Below are 17,224 nucleotides of genomic sequence, written 5' to 3' on the forward strand. Positions count from 1 at the left end.
CTTAGAAATATAATGCAATTCAACACTATACTCTTTGGTTCTATTTCGCTATACTCTTTGGTTCTATTCGGTAAAGTCACGTAGGTGACTTTACCGAATAGAACCAAAGAGTATAGATCCTTGCAGCCACGAAAGCTTCAAATTTAGAATCAATTCAACACTATTGCAAATATAAACAATACAACTATTATTATGATTGTTTACCCAGGGCATCCTTACTTAGGCTCAAGACGCTTTGCCAGGAGGGTCCTGCCAAGTTTTGACAGTAGAGCCATGTGTAATACCAATCGAGAAATTTGATGGTAATTTTTCTTCAATGCGACGTTTAGGCCAATACCAGTAAAAATTGGATGTTGTGTTTTTTTTAGCAATGGGAGGAAACCCGAGAACCTGGAGGAAACCCATGCAAAACAGGGGGAGAGAACGTACAGACTCCACACAGAGGGGCACCCGAGTCGGTAATCAAACCCAGGCCCTGCTTACAGTGAGGCACAAACGTTACACTGAATGTCGAAACCGGTCCACAGAGTTTTCTTGTGTTGGAACCAATGCTTCTGACTAGAGACGCACTCCCAGAAGGCCGTACAGCTGATGATTTGTGGAATAGATTATTTTATATATTTTTTATGTGGAGAGACAAAATATGCGTAGGAGACGTTATTTTTTGTTATTAAAATACTTCACCGTGACGGTTAAAGATTATCTCGACGTTAAAAGCTCAGTGGAATAAACAACAACAAAAACAACGCACCAGCAAGATGTGCCCCAGGGAAGGAAGATTTGACAGCTCGAATCCACGGACATCGCGGCTCAAAAAGAACACCTCTAAAAATACGAGCCCTTGTTGCAGCTGTGCATGTCACGCACCACAACGACAATAGACCAATTGCAAAAAAAAAGCTGACAATACGTAAGCAGCGCTTTATGGTGTCAAGAGTGGAATTGCGAGCTTTGTGGGCAATTTCTGGGAGGCCTCTGTGTGATGACTCCTTGCACGGCCTTTGTTCAGCGGTGTCGAGGTGTTAAAGTCAACATTTTTTTTGCTCACTGGATCCCAAATTTAGTGCATTTAGCCCAGACCAGATATTTCACTAGTCGGTACCATGTGAGGGGGGACAACATTAGCGGTTCCAACTTTCTTAATGCGGTCAATAACAGTGAATTATGTGAGAACTGTTTGAAACGGGCGGGTTAGTGAATAATGAACTCTTATTGGCTGTATAAATCAGTACTCCTAGAGTTTTGTTACCTTTAAGAGGTACCGGAGTTTGCTCTGGGCCAATGGGCTAAATGTGTATGGGGGGAAAAAAATCCCTGTAAACACCAAGCACAGTCAGTGGATAAATAAATAGGAAAAGATTAAATGCGTACAGCAGGCCTGGGACGTGGGCGTGAAACAACAGAACATCCTTGCACTTGAACGAGCACTCGAGTGATAAATGTGCAATGTGTAGCTCCCACAAGTGTCCCATTAGCAAAGCTTGTATTTAATAAATAAGAATGTAATTGAGTGAGAGTGAACTTCACGGGTGCAGTGCTTTGATAATAATTTTGAATTAAGCTGTCGTGAAATGACGAATGGATTTTTTGATACGATTAAACTTCTACCGATCGATTTATGGGGTTTTAGTTACTCGAATACAAAACCGTATTAATGATTCTAACTAAACAATGGCACTGCTTTCAGCCAATTTATTTTTTATTGTGTGAAGTGAATGAACGCGTTAGCGTGTTAAGTTCATTTAGTAGGAGAACAAAACGAGTTGCGGAAGAATGGAAAGTTGCGTGGAAATGTACGCGCAAAGAGTGAATGTAGATTCAAACGAGCGGCTCACATGGCACGGTCAGCAGAGGACACCTCGTAAAACGTTGCCGTGCTCGCAAAGTGAGATTACTCGCGCACAGTGTTCGCCACAGACGACGCTGCCACCGCTCATATATAGATTGCTTTCTCTGGCAACTGCTCCATTAGCGGCTTGAGCGATTTGACAAGAATAATTTTTATATATGTATACAAAATAAATTGTGTGGGTTAATGAGGCCAATTTGTCACAGAACAGATCACATGCTTAATGATTAACCCTCCCCACAATGCCAATGAATTGTCACGGCTCAGGGTGATGATGATTTCCTTCAAGGATCAATAACAAAAAATTGTGGTGAAAATAGCGGCCATTAGTGGATACAGGCTGCGGGGAACTTTGGCAGGTGGATAAGAGCAGTACAGCACAATGCATGCTGTACTGTACTTCAATGCTCCCAAGCCTTTGCTTCCCACCTTCACCAACCCGCACTGACCCAACACTGGTGGAGTATGGTCAAATAAACCCTCGCATTACGTTGGGATGGCCACATTTTGGATGGCCACATTTTCTTCAACTCTTTGGGTTGATTGTTGTAAACGACAAAGTTACCACGCATTCAGCTCTTTTGAGATGGTGGTCTGGATAAGGCTGAATGCTTTTGTACATGCAACGCACATCTTTGTGTGTTGTTAAATACTACGCGAGTGTAGCCTGTCGACTGAAAAGATACGAGCATTGGCAAGTCACAGCGATGCGTACTGTCAGGGCTGCAGCGCTACAGATATCGCGCATCCTGGTTCAAATTATGCGCACACAGTTCTGGGCCATCGCTTGTCAATTCCATTCAAAGACAAGCTATCAAACATGGCCTAGTTTTCCTGGCCCCTTTCATAATTTTGCACGAACTCGTGGGTCCTTCCAAAGAAATAATTAGTGTGTATTGGGAGAACAAATGCTGGTGGTGCATGATCATTCCTCCCAGAGAACAGAGAATATTGGCACATCTTTTTCCATTTGTGAACCATAATATTTAAGCCTGCCACCAGACGTCCAGCAATGGCAATTGTACTGAACCACTTTTGGGAGGCGGAGCAGTGCCACAGCAGTTCACGCACTGCACTATGAGCCCAACGATATGAGTTTGACTTTCGGCCACAGCTAACATCAGTGGCGGATGATATATCTGATCCATTTCTGGTACCCCCTCCTCAACTTTGCCAACCGGCACTGGCCAGCACGATGAAGCTCAGTCAAACAACCGCCGAGACCAAGGTAGCGTGGAAAGGCCTTCAACCAGTAATGGATTAACAACAGACTGTAAAAACAACATAATTTTCCTGGACTTTTAGGATCCTTGGAAAGGCCAGCAGCTGAATCCCTTGGATGGATTGTGCCAAATGGGTGTATGCGGGAAAAGGCCAAATGTTGTCAAAAAGTCGTAGAGCGCGTTGGTAGATTTCGTTGGCAAGGTCTCGCGAAAATCCGCAGAAATTACAAAATTTATGCCGCATTATTGTTTATCATCAATCGCAAAGATGGGGTCCAAGTTTGCGGCGACGCCATGACACACGACACTGGCACTGAGTGTACAAATCTGTCAAGCCAGCCCCCACAATACTTTCCATTATCGTTAAAAATTATACTTTAAGTGAAAACAGATGTCGTTTCTTAAATGGGGTTGTTTAATTATTTAGTGTTTGTCCTGATAAATATCCATACTCGGACTCGTCATATTGAATTTCTGTAATATACGTAACGCTTGCCACCTTCATTCAATGTTTTTTACCCCTTCTTTTGCCCGAGTCTGACAACTCTAGCCCAAGACGCCATACCCGAATGTCATGCACAACGACTCCTATAGTATGTGCCCAATAACATCACTTATCATTTGCTCTAACGCAGGGGAATATTGTGAAGTTTATGCAAATGCAAAAAAAGCTGTGAATTCAAAACCGTCTCCCTGCTTCAAGGAGAGTGTGGCAGCGCGCCGCGCCTTAGTCTGTGAACCCAGACCAGATATTTCTCCCGTCGGTATCACACGATGAAGGCATAACTTTAGCGCTTCCTCATGTGGCCAATAATAAGAGTAATTTTGAGTGGAATTATTAACTATTAATAGCCACGGGAAATAAATGTGGTACCAGTTTCTGCTCTGGCCCAAAGCCTATCTCCACTGGTGCCCTTGAGGCAGCTGTTGGAAATCCACAAAGCTATGGCCTTGGTCTGTTTATCCACATGGTAATCATTGCTAATCATTAATTTCCACATGATCAGCCACTTTGTTAAGATGATCATTTGTGGCCAGGTCGCTTCTGAAAAATAACTTAATACTCCAGTGGGCTTTGCCTGGTAAGATAAACCATAGTTTAACCTTATTTGTAAATTTGTTCAAGTGATTTGTTTAACTTTCCTATACTTTGCACTCCGATAGTGTTTTGTGTTGTGATGACGTTCCGACCCGCCCCTACTAGACATCTGTGAAATAGAGCTTTATAGCTCGTTGGATTCCTCCAGTATAAAAACATTCTCATTCAGAATTTTCCCATAAAGTGTAAATCACCTAGGGGTATAACGATTTGCCACCCCTGGCCGATTTTACAAATTATTGCGAATCAGAGACACAGTCTGATTCAACAATGGATTTTTTACACTGTGGTGATTGTAGCGACTTCGAGTGAGTATACGGGACCACGTGAAAAACACCGATTCTATGGCATGATATTCAATCCATGTATCGCGTACTTAAGTATTGACATCGAATTTATGAAATGTTACATTCATAGAATTAACCCAGAAGGGATGAAAGAGTGAGTCAACCCCCTGAATAGGATTCAAACTTTCAACCTTCCAATCGTTAGGCAAGAACTATCGCATTGCTACCCTGGCTGCAATGATTTGTTGTACACATGCCTTTTGTCAATCTCCTGTTGGATGAAGGCCTCCCCTTGCTACGTCAGTCATGGTAGTTTGTTTGACCATATTTAGCCATGCTGGTCAATCCGAGTTTGTGACGCAAAAGAAGCTCATAAACGAATCATATATCATCACTGATGGTAGTCATGACCGGGAATCGAACTCAGGTCGCGGCAGTTAACAGCACATCGCACAAACAACTTCACCACCAATCCTCCCAATGGGGAAATGTGCTTTTACTCGGTCATATGGTCATCTATCTATCTCATCTATCCAAGGATGCGATAGTTGGTAATTCATAACAGCCAGGATACAGCTCAAAAACTGACAGCACCGTACAGGCAAAAGTTGACATGACCTGTGAGCCAACGGCAGACAGCACTAACGATGACCGCAGTGCCGAGTGCCACTGTGCACTCTGACTCGTGCCTGAAGGGCCCTCATGTGCTGACAAGTGGCCTCCAAATTTTCTGCTGCCAGCTGTAAAACCCTGGCTTCCAACTCAAAAGCCCTGCCATATATATGTACATATATTGAACTTATTTCGCACAGTACGTAGCCAACCATACTAATTGGAGGTGCGGGGGAAGGACAACAAACTAAACACAAAAAGCAGTTCTAAAAAAATGTGATAGTATTGCATATGACTCCGCTCTTTACAAGCAAATAGCAATGGGCCTAAACGAGCTTGCATATCGTCATGAAACTTCAGCATCCTGGTTATATTTCACTGTCAGGTCCGCTACGTTGAATAAAGTTCGCTCCTGTGCTGGTGGACATTATGGCTGAAACAATTCAGCTATTGCAATGATGGCTTCATCTACCGATTATGAGTGTATACATCTCCATATATATAAAAGGCAAAGTTGTGAATGTATGTCTGTTCAAAATGTTTAGCGTACTTCCCGACATGCAACAAACTGGAAATTTGCCATGTGGGTACTTTCCAGACTGTACACCATGCAAAAATTATAAAAATACACTTTTGTTTTTTTTTTTGGGGGGGGGGAGCTCAATAATGTATATATTTTTTGCACGGCAAGTGAGCTGTGACATCAAATCTGTCACGTGACCCGCGCATGTGGAAGCGTAACGCATTGTAGTGAGTGGTTAGCGCTACGCCGCGCTACGAACCCGGCGACCCGAGTTGGATTCCCGCTCACGGCCACCACCGGTGACGATTATTTCAAACGCTTCTGGGCATCCCCTAAGTCGACTCAGCCTCAAACGAGTAACTGCTGTGGTGTGTAAACATTGCCACTGAGGAGACAGGCGGCCGGGCGTGCTGCTGTCACCAACCCCCTCGTGTGCCGTGCCGGCCTTCATTAGGTGATCGCTAACAGCACTTGCCCCCTACAGGCTACACGGGGGATTGTCTTTATCCTGTCTGTGTGGGAGGGGGGGAACTGCGTAGCGATTCGCGCGCTGCGCTACGAACCCAGCCACCCCAGTTCGATTCCCGCTCACGGCCACCACCGGTGACGATTATTTTAACCGGTCCTGGGCCTCCCCTAGGTCGACTCAGGCTCAAACGAGTAACTGGTATGGTGTGTGAACATTGCCACTGGGGAGACAAAGGCGGCCTGGCGTGGTGGATCCAAGTCCCGGGCGAAGCCAGGTAGTACAGCTAGTTGTATATAATTTGCAGAAATAAGTAAAGGCTTTGGGGGCGCTGTTGAAGTGGGAGCAGATCGATGAGGTCGTCATCCTCATCAATAGTCATCAATGTGTCTCGCTGACCATGCATTCAGGTTGCCACATCTGAGAGGTACAGAAAAAACAGCGACATATCATGGGGCAATACCAGAAGAGGGGAGAGCTACTTGTAAAAGCATTGTCTAGAGTGGAGTAACATTATTATTGCACAACTGATAAAACCGGGACATTCAATGTCCCAGGAAGACTGACAAAGATTTCTCAGGATAGCTGTTTGCTCAAAAAAAAAGAATGATCCTGGGAAAACCAGGACAGGCAGCAAGCCTAGTGTGCCAATGAGGCGAGTGTCCTGCATTTTGGCAGCCAGACTCCCAGCGCCAGCAACTTAAAAAAAGGCTGCCGATTATGCGATAAGAAGAATAACAATTACTTTAGCTTAAATAATCAATTATTCGATTGAATCCATGAATCACTCAGGCACTTGTCTTCAGAATGCTTAAGCTGGGAAGGGTTCTGGCAGCACTGACACGGCACCCCAAACCAAAGTCCAACACGCCACCACCCCACCTTATTTGGCCTTCATCGTTGAGCTCGCAATCGGAGAGACTGGCCATGAGATGCGCTCCATTATTTTGTTCCTTCGCGAGCCTATCTCGAATAAAGTAATTCATTCACACTGGGCTCTGTGCCAGTGCATTGTCAACTGCGCTAAAACCCGGCATGCAATCATGAATCTTTCCCTTGTTTTATGGCACCACAAAAGTGTGTAAGACACAAACGTGTAAAGTGGCTAATCCTGTTTGGGCAGTTATTTACCCAAACTGAGCTGAAGCTCATATAAAAGTATTTTTAACGAGGGTTTTAAAAAACGCATAGGGATGGGATTCACTTTGTAAATATAAATCTAGCACTGGGCATCTTTTCAAGAAAATGTATTCTGTGCTGTTTTTTCACATTCCCCCATGAACAAGTCAGGCTTCGTCCTTCCAATATTACTGGCTTCATGCCAGTGTGGGACAAAACGTATATATTTTTTTACCTTGCTCTTTAATTTCCCAAAGCTCCGAAGGATAAAATATGAATTGTAATGACTATCTGAGATGTGACTGCCAAGGACGCAATATCAATAGCACTCAAGCGTGGGTGTGAAAAACTAGTTATATTTAAATCTGCTACTTTTCTAAATAAAAAAACCCTAATTTTAATGGTTTTCCACTGAGTGCCCTCAAAAGTGCCCAAACAGGCCACCCAGACGTTGTCACTTCTTTTATCTTTTGACTTATTTTTGGTTGTAGTACAAAAGTGTCTCAAAATGTGGAAATACAAACCAGGTGTCAAAACAGGATGTGCATCGCATGCCACGCAGACCATGCCACCAGGGACAGAAGGAATGCCAGGCCCTCCTATTGCCTGTTAAATTTATATTTTTTAGTTACTCTGTCAACTTCCCAACCCCCTTTGACTTTCCTCTGCACCAGAAATACTTTCGTTAATGTCAAGTATGGGGCCAACAAACTTGCACGAACGGAGCAGTATTCGAATTTCACATGGTTACTGCGACGACAAAGTGCCCAAGTAGGCAACAAACAAATACTCCTAAAAATAATGTAAAATAAAATATTTTGTTGCACCAAAAGTTTACAATGTTTTCTCAGGAGAAAGCGGGCCCAACGAGGATGTCTACCACCACTGTAAAATAAAAAACAGTGCGTTAGTGTGCTGAAACACACGACTTGGATATCATTGGTTCATGCACATGTACAGCCAATGTATCAATCGACTGCTGGATGAGGGTCTCACCATGCCACATGGATCATGGGGATTGTTTGACCATATTTCACCACACTGGTCAGTGCCGGTTGGTGAAGGCAAGAGGATTATACATGCGAACCTCCACCAGCAGTGCTCAGATCTCCAAGCTGTCAAACCGAAATTTGGCAAGGACACCTCTGTGTGTCACGGTGCCCCTAATGTCAACAACGCAAAAGTAACGACAACTCGTCGTGTGTCAGTGGCATCACGACCTCATGGCTCACAGCAGTCATTATCCTATTTACCGCCACCGCTCAGCGCAAAAGCAAGTTCCCTCGGCTCATAACTCAATGGTGGCAAGAAGCCTGAGATTCATATCAGACTTCCGTACATGCCCACGATAAATCATTTTCATGTATATTGGCCCCAGCTGGCCACATTGCCTTGTCATCGTCATCATCATCTTCATCATCGTCGTTATTTGTGCTATGCCTCCCATGGAGTATGTCTCAAAATTACAGAACAAAGTTTTCATTTTTGATAATTACTCGGAAAGGAAGGGATTGCAGAACTGTAACTATCAAAACCCATGCAGTAGAGCCAACATATACGACAATTAAACAATAAACTAGACTGAAGAGCTAAATTGTGCTTGACACTACTCTCATTTTCCCATCCATGTGGCTATAACCAATTCGGCACGATCATTTTCGCACCGTTGTGGTAAAAGCGCCACGCCTACTACATGTGACCATGCAGCTACTCTGCAAAGTCGTCCATATTGTTTGTCGAGGACTGCCCCTTTAGTTACACATTTGTTTAACCAGAGTGAAAACTCTAAGAGACCAGGAGAGAGACTCAATTGCAAGAGTGACCTGACCACCACATATGACAAAAGCAAATAACATGAAACCAAAGTAAAACAATTAGAACAAAAATATACGCATAAGAAATTAGAGCAAAAACAACTACATTACAAAAAAATCTAAACAGTGCACAAACATAAATCAATAACAAACAAGATAATTTCCTGCAACGAAATTTGGCTTGGCCGAATTACTTTTGAAAACAAGTTGAGCTGCAAAAACATAAACATGGATTTTGGGTAATTATTGCACTTATTTGGAAACAGACAGGGATATATGGCATATACAACTGCGCGTCGCTAGGTGGAATCAATTGCCAGATTGAACTCGATGACGTGGCCATCAAGCGGTTGGGCGATTTGGATATCGACCCGTGTTAGCAACGCGTAAGATGACGAAAGGTGCGTCGCGGAAACAAATCAAGTGAACGGCAGGTCTATGCTTCCGTATGTTTAGCTCGTTACCAGCAACGTCTCGCTGCGCTTGAGAACAGAGTAGAGAAAGGCAGGACACGGGCAGGTGAGGCACGGTGCCAGGCACGTGTACGTTCTCCCCGAGCTTCCCACCACCTGTAAGTACGAGCGTCGGGGCAAGAAGTCCCAGGTGAGCTCTGCCGGCATGTATAATGCTGATTTATCAGCAAACATAGTGTGTGTGATATTACGAAAATAAATCAATAAATGGGGAATGGTCTGTTTTCACAGACAAATGTTTTCCAGCGGCATATGTTCGAATTTGGCAAAAACCCTGCGCCAGGTTTAGACTTTATTTGATTAAGTAGTGGCCTTAGTAGGTGCTTACTCACAGCCCGCATAAGTGCTCACGAACAGCCCCTGCCCCAACAGCCTATGAAGGCTATACAGGGGATCTTTTCCTTTGTTGTGTGCGAGTGTAGACAGTCTACCAGTCACTCAGCCGATCGGTGTAAACCTGGTAGGCCGTGCGGCCGCTTGGAGTCGTGATGTGCGACACGTTGCGCCGATCGGTCAAATCCAGGGCTTGCAGAGCGACGGTGCCGAACACGAAGCTCAGACTGTGTCCCCAGATATCAAATCACCACACACGAAGGAGACGACATTGAAGAGATAATACAAATGGGAGGATAAAAAAAGGTGAACAAAATAATTGATCCTAGGATCGAATGGGCGACCCTGGATCTTGACAATTCGTCGAATCACCAGTAGTTGAATTCACTGCGTAGGTGTGTCGCTGTTGACCTGTATAGCTCTCTGATGAGCTTATGGGTTGTATTAAGTTCGGGAGCTTCTTGTAAAAATATATATTTAATTTCCTGAAGAATCTTCCAGCATATGGAGCGAAACGTCGGACATCAAGTCGAACAATACACGGTACAACCTGTAAAACACAATGGAGCTGTACCACCCAACTGTGAACACCTTTGCAGTAAAAATGTGTTTATTTCACCAATGCTGTCATATTTTTCGGTGAATCGGTACACGCTTTTATTTTTTCAGCATATATTAATTACATACAAGCAGAGCAAGCTGTAATACAGTATTGCTGTCAGCATGTTTTGCTACAGGACAAGTTTGAATGTATTCTGAGCTTTGAATCCAGGTGGCACCCAGTAATGCCGTGTGGTATTTGCGAAGCACGTTTCTTTGTCGCAAAGTTGACATGAACTATATAAAATCACACAAGAGTGGAAATATGATGCACAAACACAACTTGATAGGTATTTTTTTGTATGGGTTGAGTGTCCGTGTTGCGTTGAATAAACACTCACCCACTGAGCAGGTCATCAGACACTGGAAGACAAAACCCACATAGCACACAATGTTAAACAAGTTAATTGGCCATGACTGTAAAATAAACAAAGTCTGAAATAAGGCGTCTTTGAGCTACAATTACTTCTAAAAGGGTATTGTTTGTATGCTACACGACTTATTTCTTTAAATTAGAATGCTTATTTTAAACTACCGAGTTTCTGGGAGGCTCAACGGTAGAGGAGACACTTGGTGAGCTGGCAGCTGCTCACTCTGGCAAACCCGCCCACTTTTACGTGAGCCACGCCCACTCAATCACTAGCCCCTCTGCACAGTGAGTGGCCTCCTCACTCTTTCTGACATCGGCCCCGTCCACTCATCTGCCAGCGCCACCCACTACCCAGGGTAGCCCCCACGCTATTTCCATAGAACCAGTCGAGTACGAACACATCAAGTTTTAAACCGGGACAAAATCCCAACTTTCGAAAAATGGTTCGGTATAAAGTAACCAGGACAGCCAGCCTTCCTGAAACCGGGTTTTACCTGGCCAAACCACGACATTTTAGAACCTTTAACATGTATTGCCTCGCACTTCACGAGTGTGCAGCAACAGGCCTCATATTTATTGTATCAATTTCAACTGAATAAAAAATGAACATGCCTTTTTGCTGGAGTTTGTCACTTTAAAATCGGAGCTGTAGCTGAACGGTAATTATTGCTTTAATGGGCTGCTCAAGAGCACCAGATTGCCCAAACTCGCTTAGGAGGTGAGTCAACAGGATCATTTATTGTGTCAGATAAAGGGGCAGGCTTCTGGTTCCAGACATTAACTCAATAATAGCAAAAGCCCTTGTGTCCTCCTGTCCATTTGTGATGATAGGGGCTAGATTCCCCAAATTCCCACCTCTGCCTTCCTGCTTATCAGCTCCGCGTGCTCCAGTTGTACAATGGCTAAAGTGGCTTTTAAACAATCGTAAATTATTAACACTGCAGTATTAAAGTTATTGTTACTGTATTACCTCACCATGGAGTTCAATGCTTTTTTGACGTGTTTTTTATCCCATTAAAATGTATGTATTTTGTAAAATCTTTGTGTCTTTCTGCCTGCTTTAAAATATGGATTATTTTCAAGGTGACATTTTTTACAATATTGCAATCGTTTTTGTGAGAAGTTAAAACACAGTGCAACCCTGGGTCTGAAATGAGTTTCTGATAAGGCTCTACTCCAAGATTACTCAGCCTAAATGAGTATCAGTTAAAATATTTTTTCAGGGAATGGCTAATATTCATATTACAGTTAACTCTTCATAATCCAGAGGCAAATTATATCCGGTTGAGGATGAACCAAGGTTGAAAAAAAATACGTAAACATCTGTACATGGTGGCGCACACCTGTAATTCAGCACTCTGGGCATGAAAGCGTAATACGCTGGCTTGCCAACAGAATGCAGTACAGCAGAGTGTGGACTGATATCATCTGTCCCTTACGTATAGGATTGAGTGTTGCCCCCTCGCCCGCGTGGAGTTTCTCCGAGTGCTCCGGTTTCCTCCCACATGCATAAACACTCACTAATTTCCTGAAACCATCTTAATATATAGAGTACTGCAAAGCAATTGTTGGCACCAGCTTACCACCTGGCAGCCTTCCAGCTTGCATATATGGTTGCTCAGCGATTGTGACATGCAATTTGCATGAAAGACGCAATATTAAATGAATCCTTACTCTAAAAAATAGATATAGAATTATTAGCTGCTGCTCATTCTTGACTCCCGGTGCCCATGTGACTGCAAACACATCAGCCAATAGATCGATTACTTAAAGAAATAATAAAAAAGCAAGCGACACATTCTATATCTTAACTCTCATTCTATTTATATATTCTCATTTAAATAGTTAGCGTTATCTGTGGGTTTTTTTTATATCAGGGCTATGCCTTCTCCCTTCCCTTTGTCCAGCATAATCTCGAGCTGACTCTCAGTGTATGGTCAGGGTCAATACAACCCCAGACAATGAAGGCTCAAGCCACCTGACTCACACTTGTTATTTTTGCCGCCTAACAGACCTATCTGGAACAAACGCCCCAGGTTGACCATGCACTGTTACCACGGACACTGGGGGGGGGGTCAGAAACGCAGGGATTATATGATCACGAGCACAGGCACATGCATTTCCTAAAGCGACTACAGGATTGGATCATCCGTATAAATCCCACATGTGGTCATTCAGCTGAGCAACTGTCGACAGAGAGGTGACCGGCTGGGGTAGGGGTTGCTTGTTCATGCAATGTGGGAATCCTATGACATGTATGCAAGGTATGATGGGAGTCGTGCCTTCATGCTGTTTGTGAACAGCACCACCTTTCTGTGTTATTATATCTATTTGTTAACGTGCCTGCACGTATTTTCTTGTTGTGATGGGTTTTCTCATCATTGACAGAACGTGTTGCGATTGAAGGTTTCACATTGCAGTTAACGAATCGCAACTTGCGGAAACCACAACAGCCTTGCAGGTGCTGCACAGGCGTGAAACAGTAACACTCATCTTCACTGAACTGTCGAGAAAGTTTGCTTTCTATTCTCAGCACTAATCCCACCCGAAGAAATTAGTTTTGTCCCCACACAAACTTAAGAGAAGCCGCGAAATGCTCAACAGTGCAGGGGAAACAAACACTCCACACAGCTACGTCAGATCAACATAACTTAATATGAAATATGATTGCCCACGGAAGAGTTTTTTTTTTCCCACCAGAAGATGTTTAAAATGCAGCATAAGCAAGAGCGTGCAAAGTATGAGGGATGAACAGTTATTCTTCTTGCTGGGCTTATTGTGAAATGCGTTTGGCATCGGACAGTAGTTAGGAGGCCACAATCGTATAAAGTTCACCCCGATTGCTTATGCCAGTCGATAGGATTGCACTATTGTTATTTGGTCACAGTACATAATCGTGCATCATGGGGTGGAGCAGTGGCACAGTGGTTTGCACACTGCACTCCAAGCTCGGCGAGTCTCGGCCATGGCTATGCATGTATGTTGAACTTCTTTCGCACCATACGTAGCCAACCGTGCTCATCGGAGGTGCGGCTAGCATCGATGGCAAGTGACGTATGCACCAGCCCCCATTGACCCGCGTGGTGACTGTTGTTGGGAAATTAGTTTCAGGTCTATTTTGTTTGACCAGGTGAGAACTCAAGAGATCAGGAGGGAGACTCATTTGCAAGCGTGATCTGGGTCACTACAAATGACAAAAAAAAAGTACAGCAATTAAGCAACTAGCAAATCAAAACAAAAATCGAATAAAAACTAGTCACATGAGGAAGTCAAAATATTGCAAACACAAATCAATGTTAAATCAAAGCTAAATATTAAATTCCCTGCAGTGCAAATCCGCTTGGGCAGATTACTTTCAGATTGGTCAAAGCACAAATTACACAAATAAGCTACAGAAACATTAAACAGATCTATAGGTTGATTATTTTACTAATATGTAAACAAAGAAGGATATACATCAAAAGCAATTGCAAATGAAGTTAACAAAGAATGAACATCAAATTGTGATTGAGAAGAGTGACCCATGAGATTTTTGAAGTCATAGAATCTTTACTTTTATTTAGCGGACCCCTCAAAAACATTTTTAGGGCACCTCCCCTCATCAAGTTGGGAAATCGAAACTACCATTGGAGGCCACGGCCCAGTGTGCCCTCAGTTTGAACCTGACCTTTGCCCTCCGTTTGAAAGCTCCTGTGGATCTCGGCCAGCAGCTGCTCCGCCACGGCCGGCAAAACGCTCACCATCGTTTCCTTGCCAGACGTCCCGCCGCTGTGGCAGAGAGAAAGACTGAACTCAAACCAGATGCAGTGCCCCGATCCTTGGACCAGCCTGACGTTTGGATGAGGGGGGGCCCTAGGGCTGTTATAATTTTGGGTCCCCCCCCCTCTTTGTATATTCAATTCCTTCCCTTTACTGTTTTACTACCGACCATGCCCGGTGCCAAACACGTCATTATTTCTTCATCGTTATCGTTATCATCATCAATCATGGTCAATCCACTGCTGGATGAGGGCTTACCCAAGCTGCTGCCACATATCACGATCCTGAAATGTATAAATCCACCAAGCACCTACACAGGAACTGATGTCATTGCTCCATCTCGTTATGCCTATACCTTAATTATTTAAGTTATAGTTTTTTATGTGATATACTAATTGTAAAGTTCAATCAAAGTTAAAACAGAAAAACAACTTGTAGTAATTCACAGAGATGCTATGGCTTTAACTACAAATTTACCTTTCTAATCTATCATAGTGCAACTGGACTGCATTTCAAAGCCGTTTACTATCTATTTTTGGGGTTCGTAAAATCTGACACGATGCTACAAGCAAGATCCTGACACTTTCTTTGGACACGTGTGTTCATTCATTCATCTGAAAACGCATATCGGGGCCCATTTCATGCGCCGTTACTGAAAGGCTCCCGTTTGTACAATATTTAGTAAAACGAGCCGACGACAATGGTGAGGATTGCGGTGAATCGCCGTAGCAATGCGATGGACCCTAGCGATTTTGCTCTATATGTGAATCTGGCCCGCTGGGTACGTGCGTCAGGTTGTCTGTCAGTGCGATCTACGTCAAGAAGTGCAGCATCAAGCTCCCACTTTATAAAAAAGTCACTGCACCTCGATACAATATTATATATACACAATATATGGATTCAAAACATATATCAAGTTAACATTCAGCCTGTGTTCATGAGCGTGCATTCATCGAGTTTCCTTGTTTCAAAATCCTGCACCTTACATCTTAGCCTGGCACGTGTTATTCGCTGACACAAATTCTGTACCCTTTAATCACGTTGAGTTATGTGTGCAAGTTGTGTACTGTACACAACTTGATTGTGGTTTATAACAAGACCTTAACATGTTTTCTATTAACTCATTTTTTTTACACAAAAACATTTAAGCGTAGCGTGCATGTGTGTGTGTGGGCGATGGGATTGGCACCGAAACGGGCCAACGAACGAGGTTCACTGTCTGTGCGTCGGATTTTGTTTGCATCAAAACACGAAGGCCGTCAAGTGGCCTATGTATATTTGTCAAAGCCTGGGTCAGGCAGCAGACACGTTAAGATAATTTCCAGGAATGTTTGATGGCTGCGTATGTGACTTGATGCTTGTTTCCACTGGTAATAGCTGCTCAGTCAGAGGAGGAGTTGGAGACGCTGCTGCTGAGACTGGAGCGTGCCACTAAGAGGTGGGGCCTTACCATCAGCCCCACCAAAACTAAGCACCTGCCTGGGTATTTTGTACCATCGGACACTCCACCCCCACAACTCCCAATCGGTGATGGGGCAGTTGTGGAGAGAGTGGAGAGTTTGCCATACCTGGGTAGTGTGCTTATGACTGGCTCCAGTTTAACAGCAGAGGTCTCACTCCGAATCAGTCGAGCGGCAATATCTTTTCATCGGTTGCGTAACGCTGTGTGGAAGCTACCTAGTCTGTCGCTCCGCACTAAGCTTCAGGTCTTCTCGGCCACGGTCATTCCCTCCCTTCTCTACGCTTGCGAAACGTGGACCCCCCTAATGGAACATCTTCGCCGGTTAGAAACATTTAGGCTGGCCTGCCTACGATCCATCCTGGGTTTAACCAGACTGGATTGTGTGAGGAGCTCACAAATCCTTGAAAGATCTGGGCAAGGTCCCATCGGTGAGCTCCTCCGGCGGGCAAGGCTGCGATGGCTGGGTCATGTAGCCCGCATGCCCAGCCAACGCATGCCGAAACAGCTTTTGTTCGGCCGGATTGAGGGGGCTAAGCGGGCGCGGCACGGGCTAGAGAAGAGATGGAGTGATGTGGTACAGGAGGACGTGGAGTTGAGTGGACTTGCCGATGACTGGTACCAGCGGTGTCAAGATCGACCTCTGTGGAGGAGGCTCGTGAAGGATGCTACTGGGCAGTTGGAGGTAGTCGCCCTCCAACAACGCAGGGCGGAGGAGCGACGCTCACAACAACGAGCGGAGCGCCGGGTGGCTAAAGCACAGCAGGTTGGCACAGTAGGGGGCACAGGTGGTGCATCAGCCAGTCATCTCAGTCAGTCGACCCGTGGCACCTGGGTCTGCCCCGTGACCTCCTGCCAGCGGGCGTTCGACACTTCACGTGGCCTCAGGGTGCACATAGCCTGGCACAAGCGTCGTGGTGACGTCACCGCCACTTAGTGGCGAATGGCGGTTGTTGTTGTTGTTTCCACTGCACGGCTGACCAAGAGATAAGCTTTAATCCGAACACTGCCCTTCCCTAAAGCGTCAACTCAATACCAATTCTGTCTGCTTCTCTCTCTCTCTCGGTGCACTTGTACTAACATACCAGAGCATCTGAATCGAGCAGGGCAAGGAAACTCGCCGATGCACAACTTGCAATGTGAATCGCGAGAATGCTGCCAATGTCTAGAAGTATTTAATTCCACACACGTTCTATTTTAAGTTGGTAGAGATTGCGGTTTTAGACAGTCGCTGGGGT

At 44.5% G+C, this 17,224-nt stretch overlaps 1 protein-coding gene across 19 annotated transcripts in view; it reads right to left on the bottom strand.

The window, feature by feature from the left end:
• ZSWIM7 (zinc finger SWIM-type containing 7) overlaps positions 1 to 17,224 on the bottom strand; it is a 41,114-nt gene that overhangs the window by 12,081 nt on the left and 11,809 nt on the right. For 18 of the 19 annotated variants that reach the window (XM_076072604.1, XM_032967768.2, XM_032967774.2 and 15 more), the window contains 4 exons: positions 14,436 to 14,536; positions 10,740 to 10,761; positions 9,923 to 10,025; positions 9,457 to 9,561 (listed from right to left, as the gene is read on the bottom strand). In XM_076072604.1, coding sequence (XP_075928719.1) covers positions 9,457 to 9,561; positions 9,923 to 10,025; positions 10,740 to 10,761; positions 14,436 to 14,536 — 331 coding nt within the window. The remainder of the gene's footprint in view (positions 1 to 9,456; positions 9,562 to 9,922; positions 10,026 to 10,739; positions 10,762 to 14,435; positions 14,537 to 17,224) is intronic. The other variant, XM_032967776.2, reaches the window with a different exon arrangement.

Source organism: Petromyzon marinus, chromosome 38 (genome assembly GCF_048934315.1).
Source record: "Petromyzon marinus isolate PM22_M1 ecotype Great Lakes invasive population chromosome 38, UKy_Petmar_22M1.pri1.0, whole genome shotgun sequence".
Taxonomy (NCBI): Eukaryota; Metazoa; Chordata; class Hyperoartia; order Petromyzontiformes; family Petromyzontidae; genus Petromyzon; species Petromyzon marinus.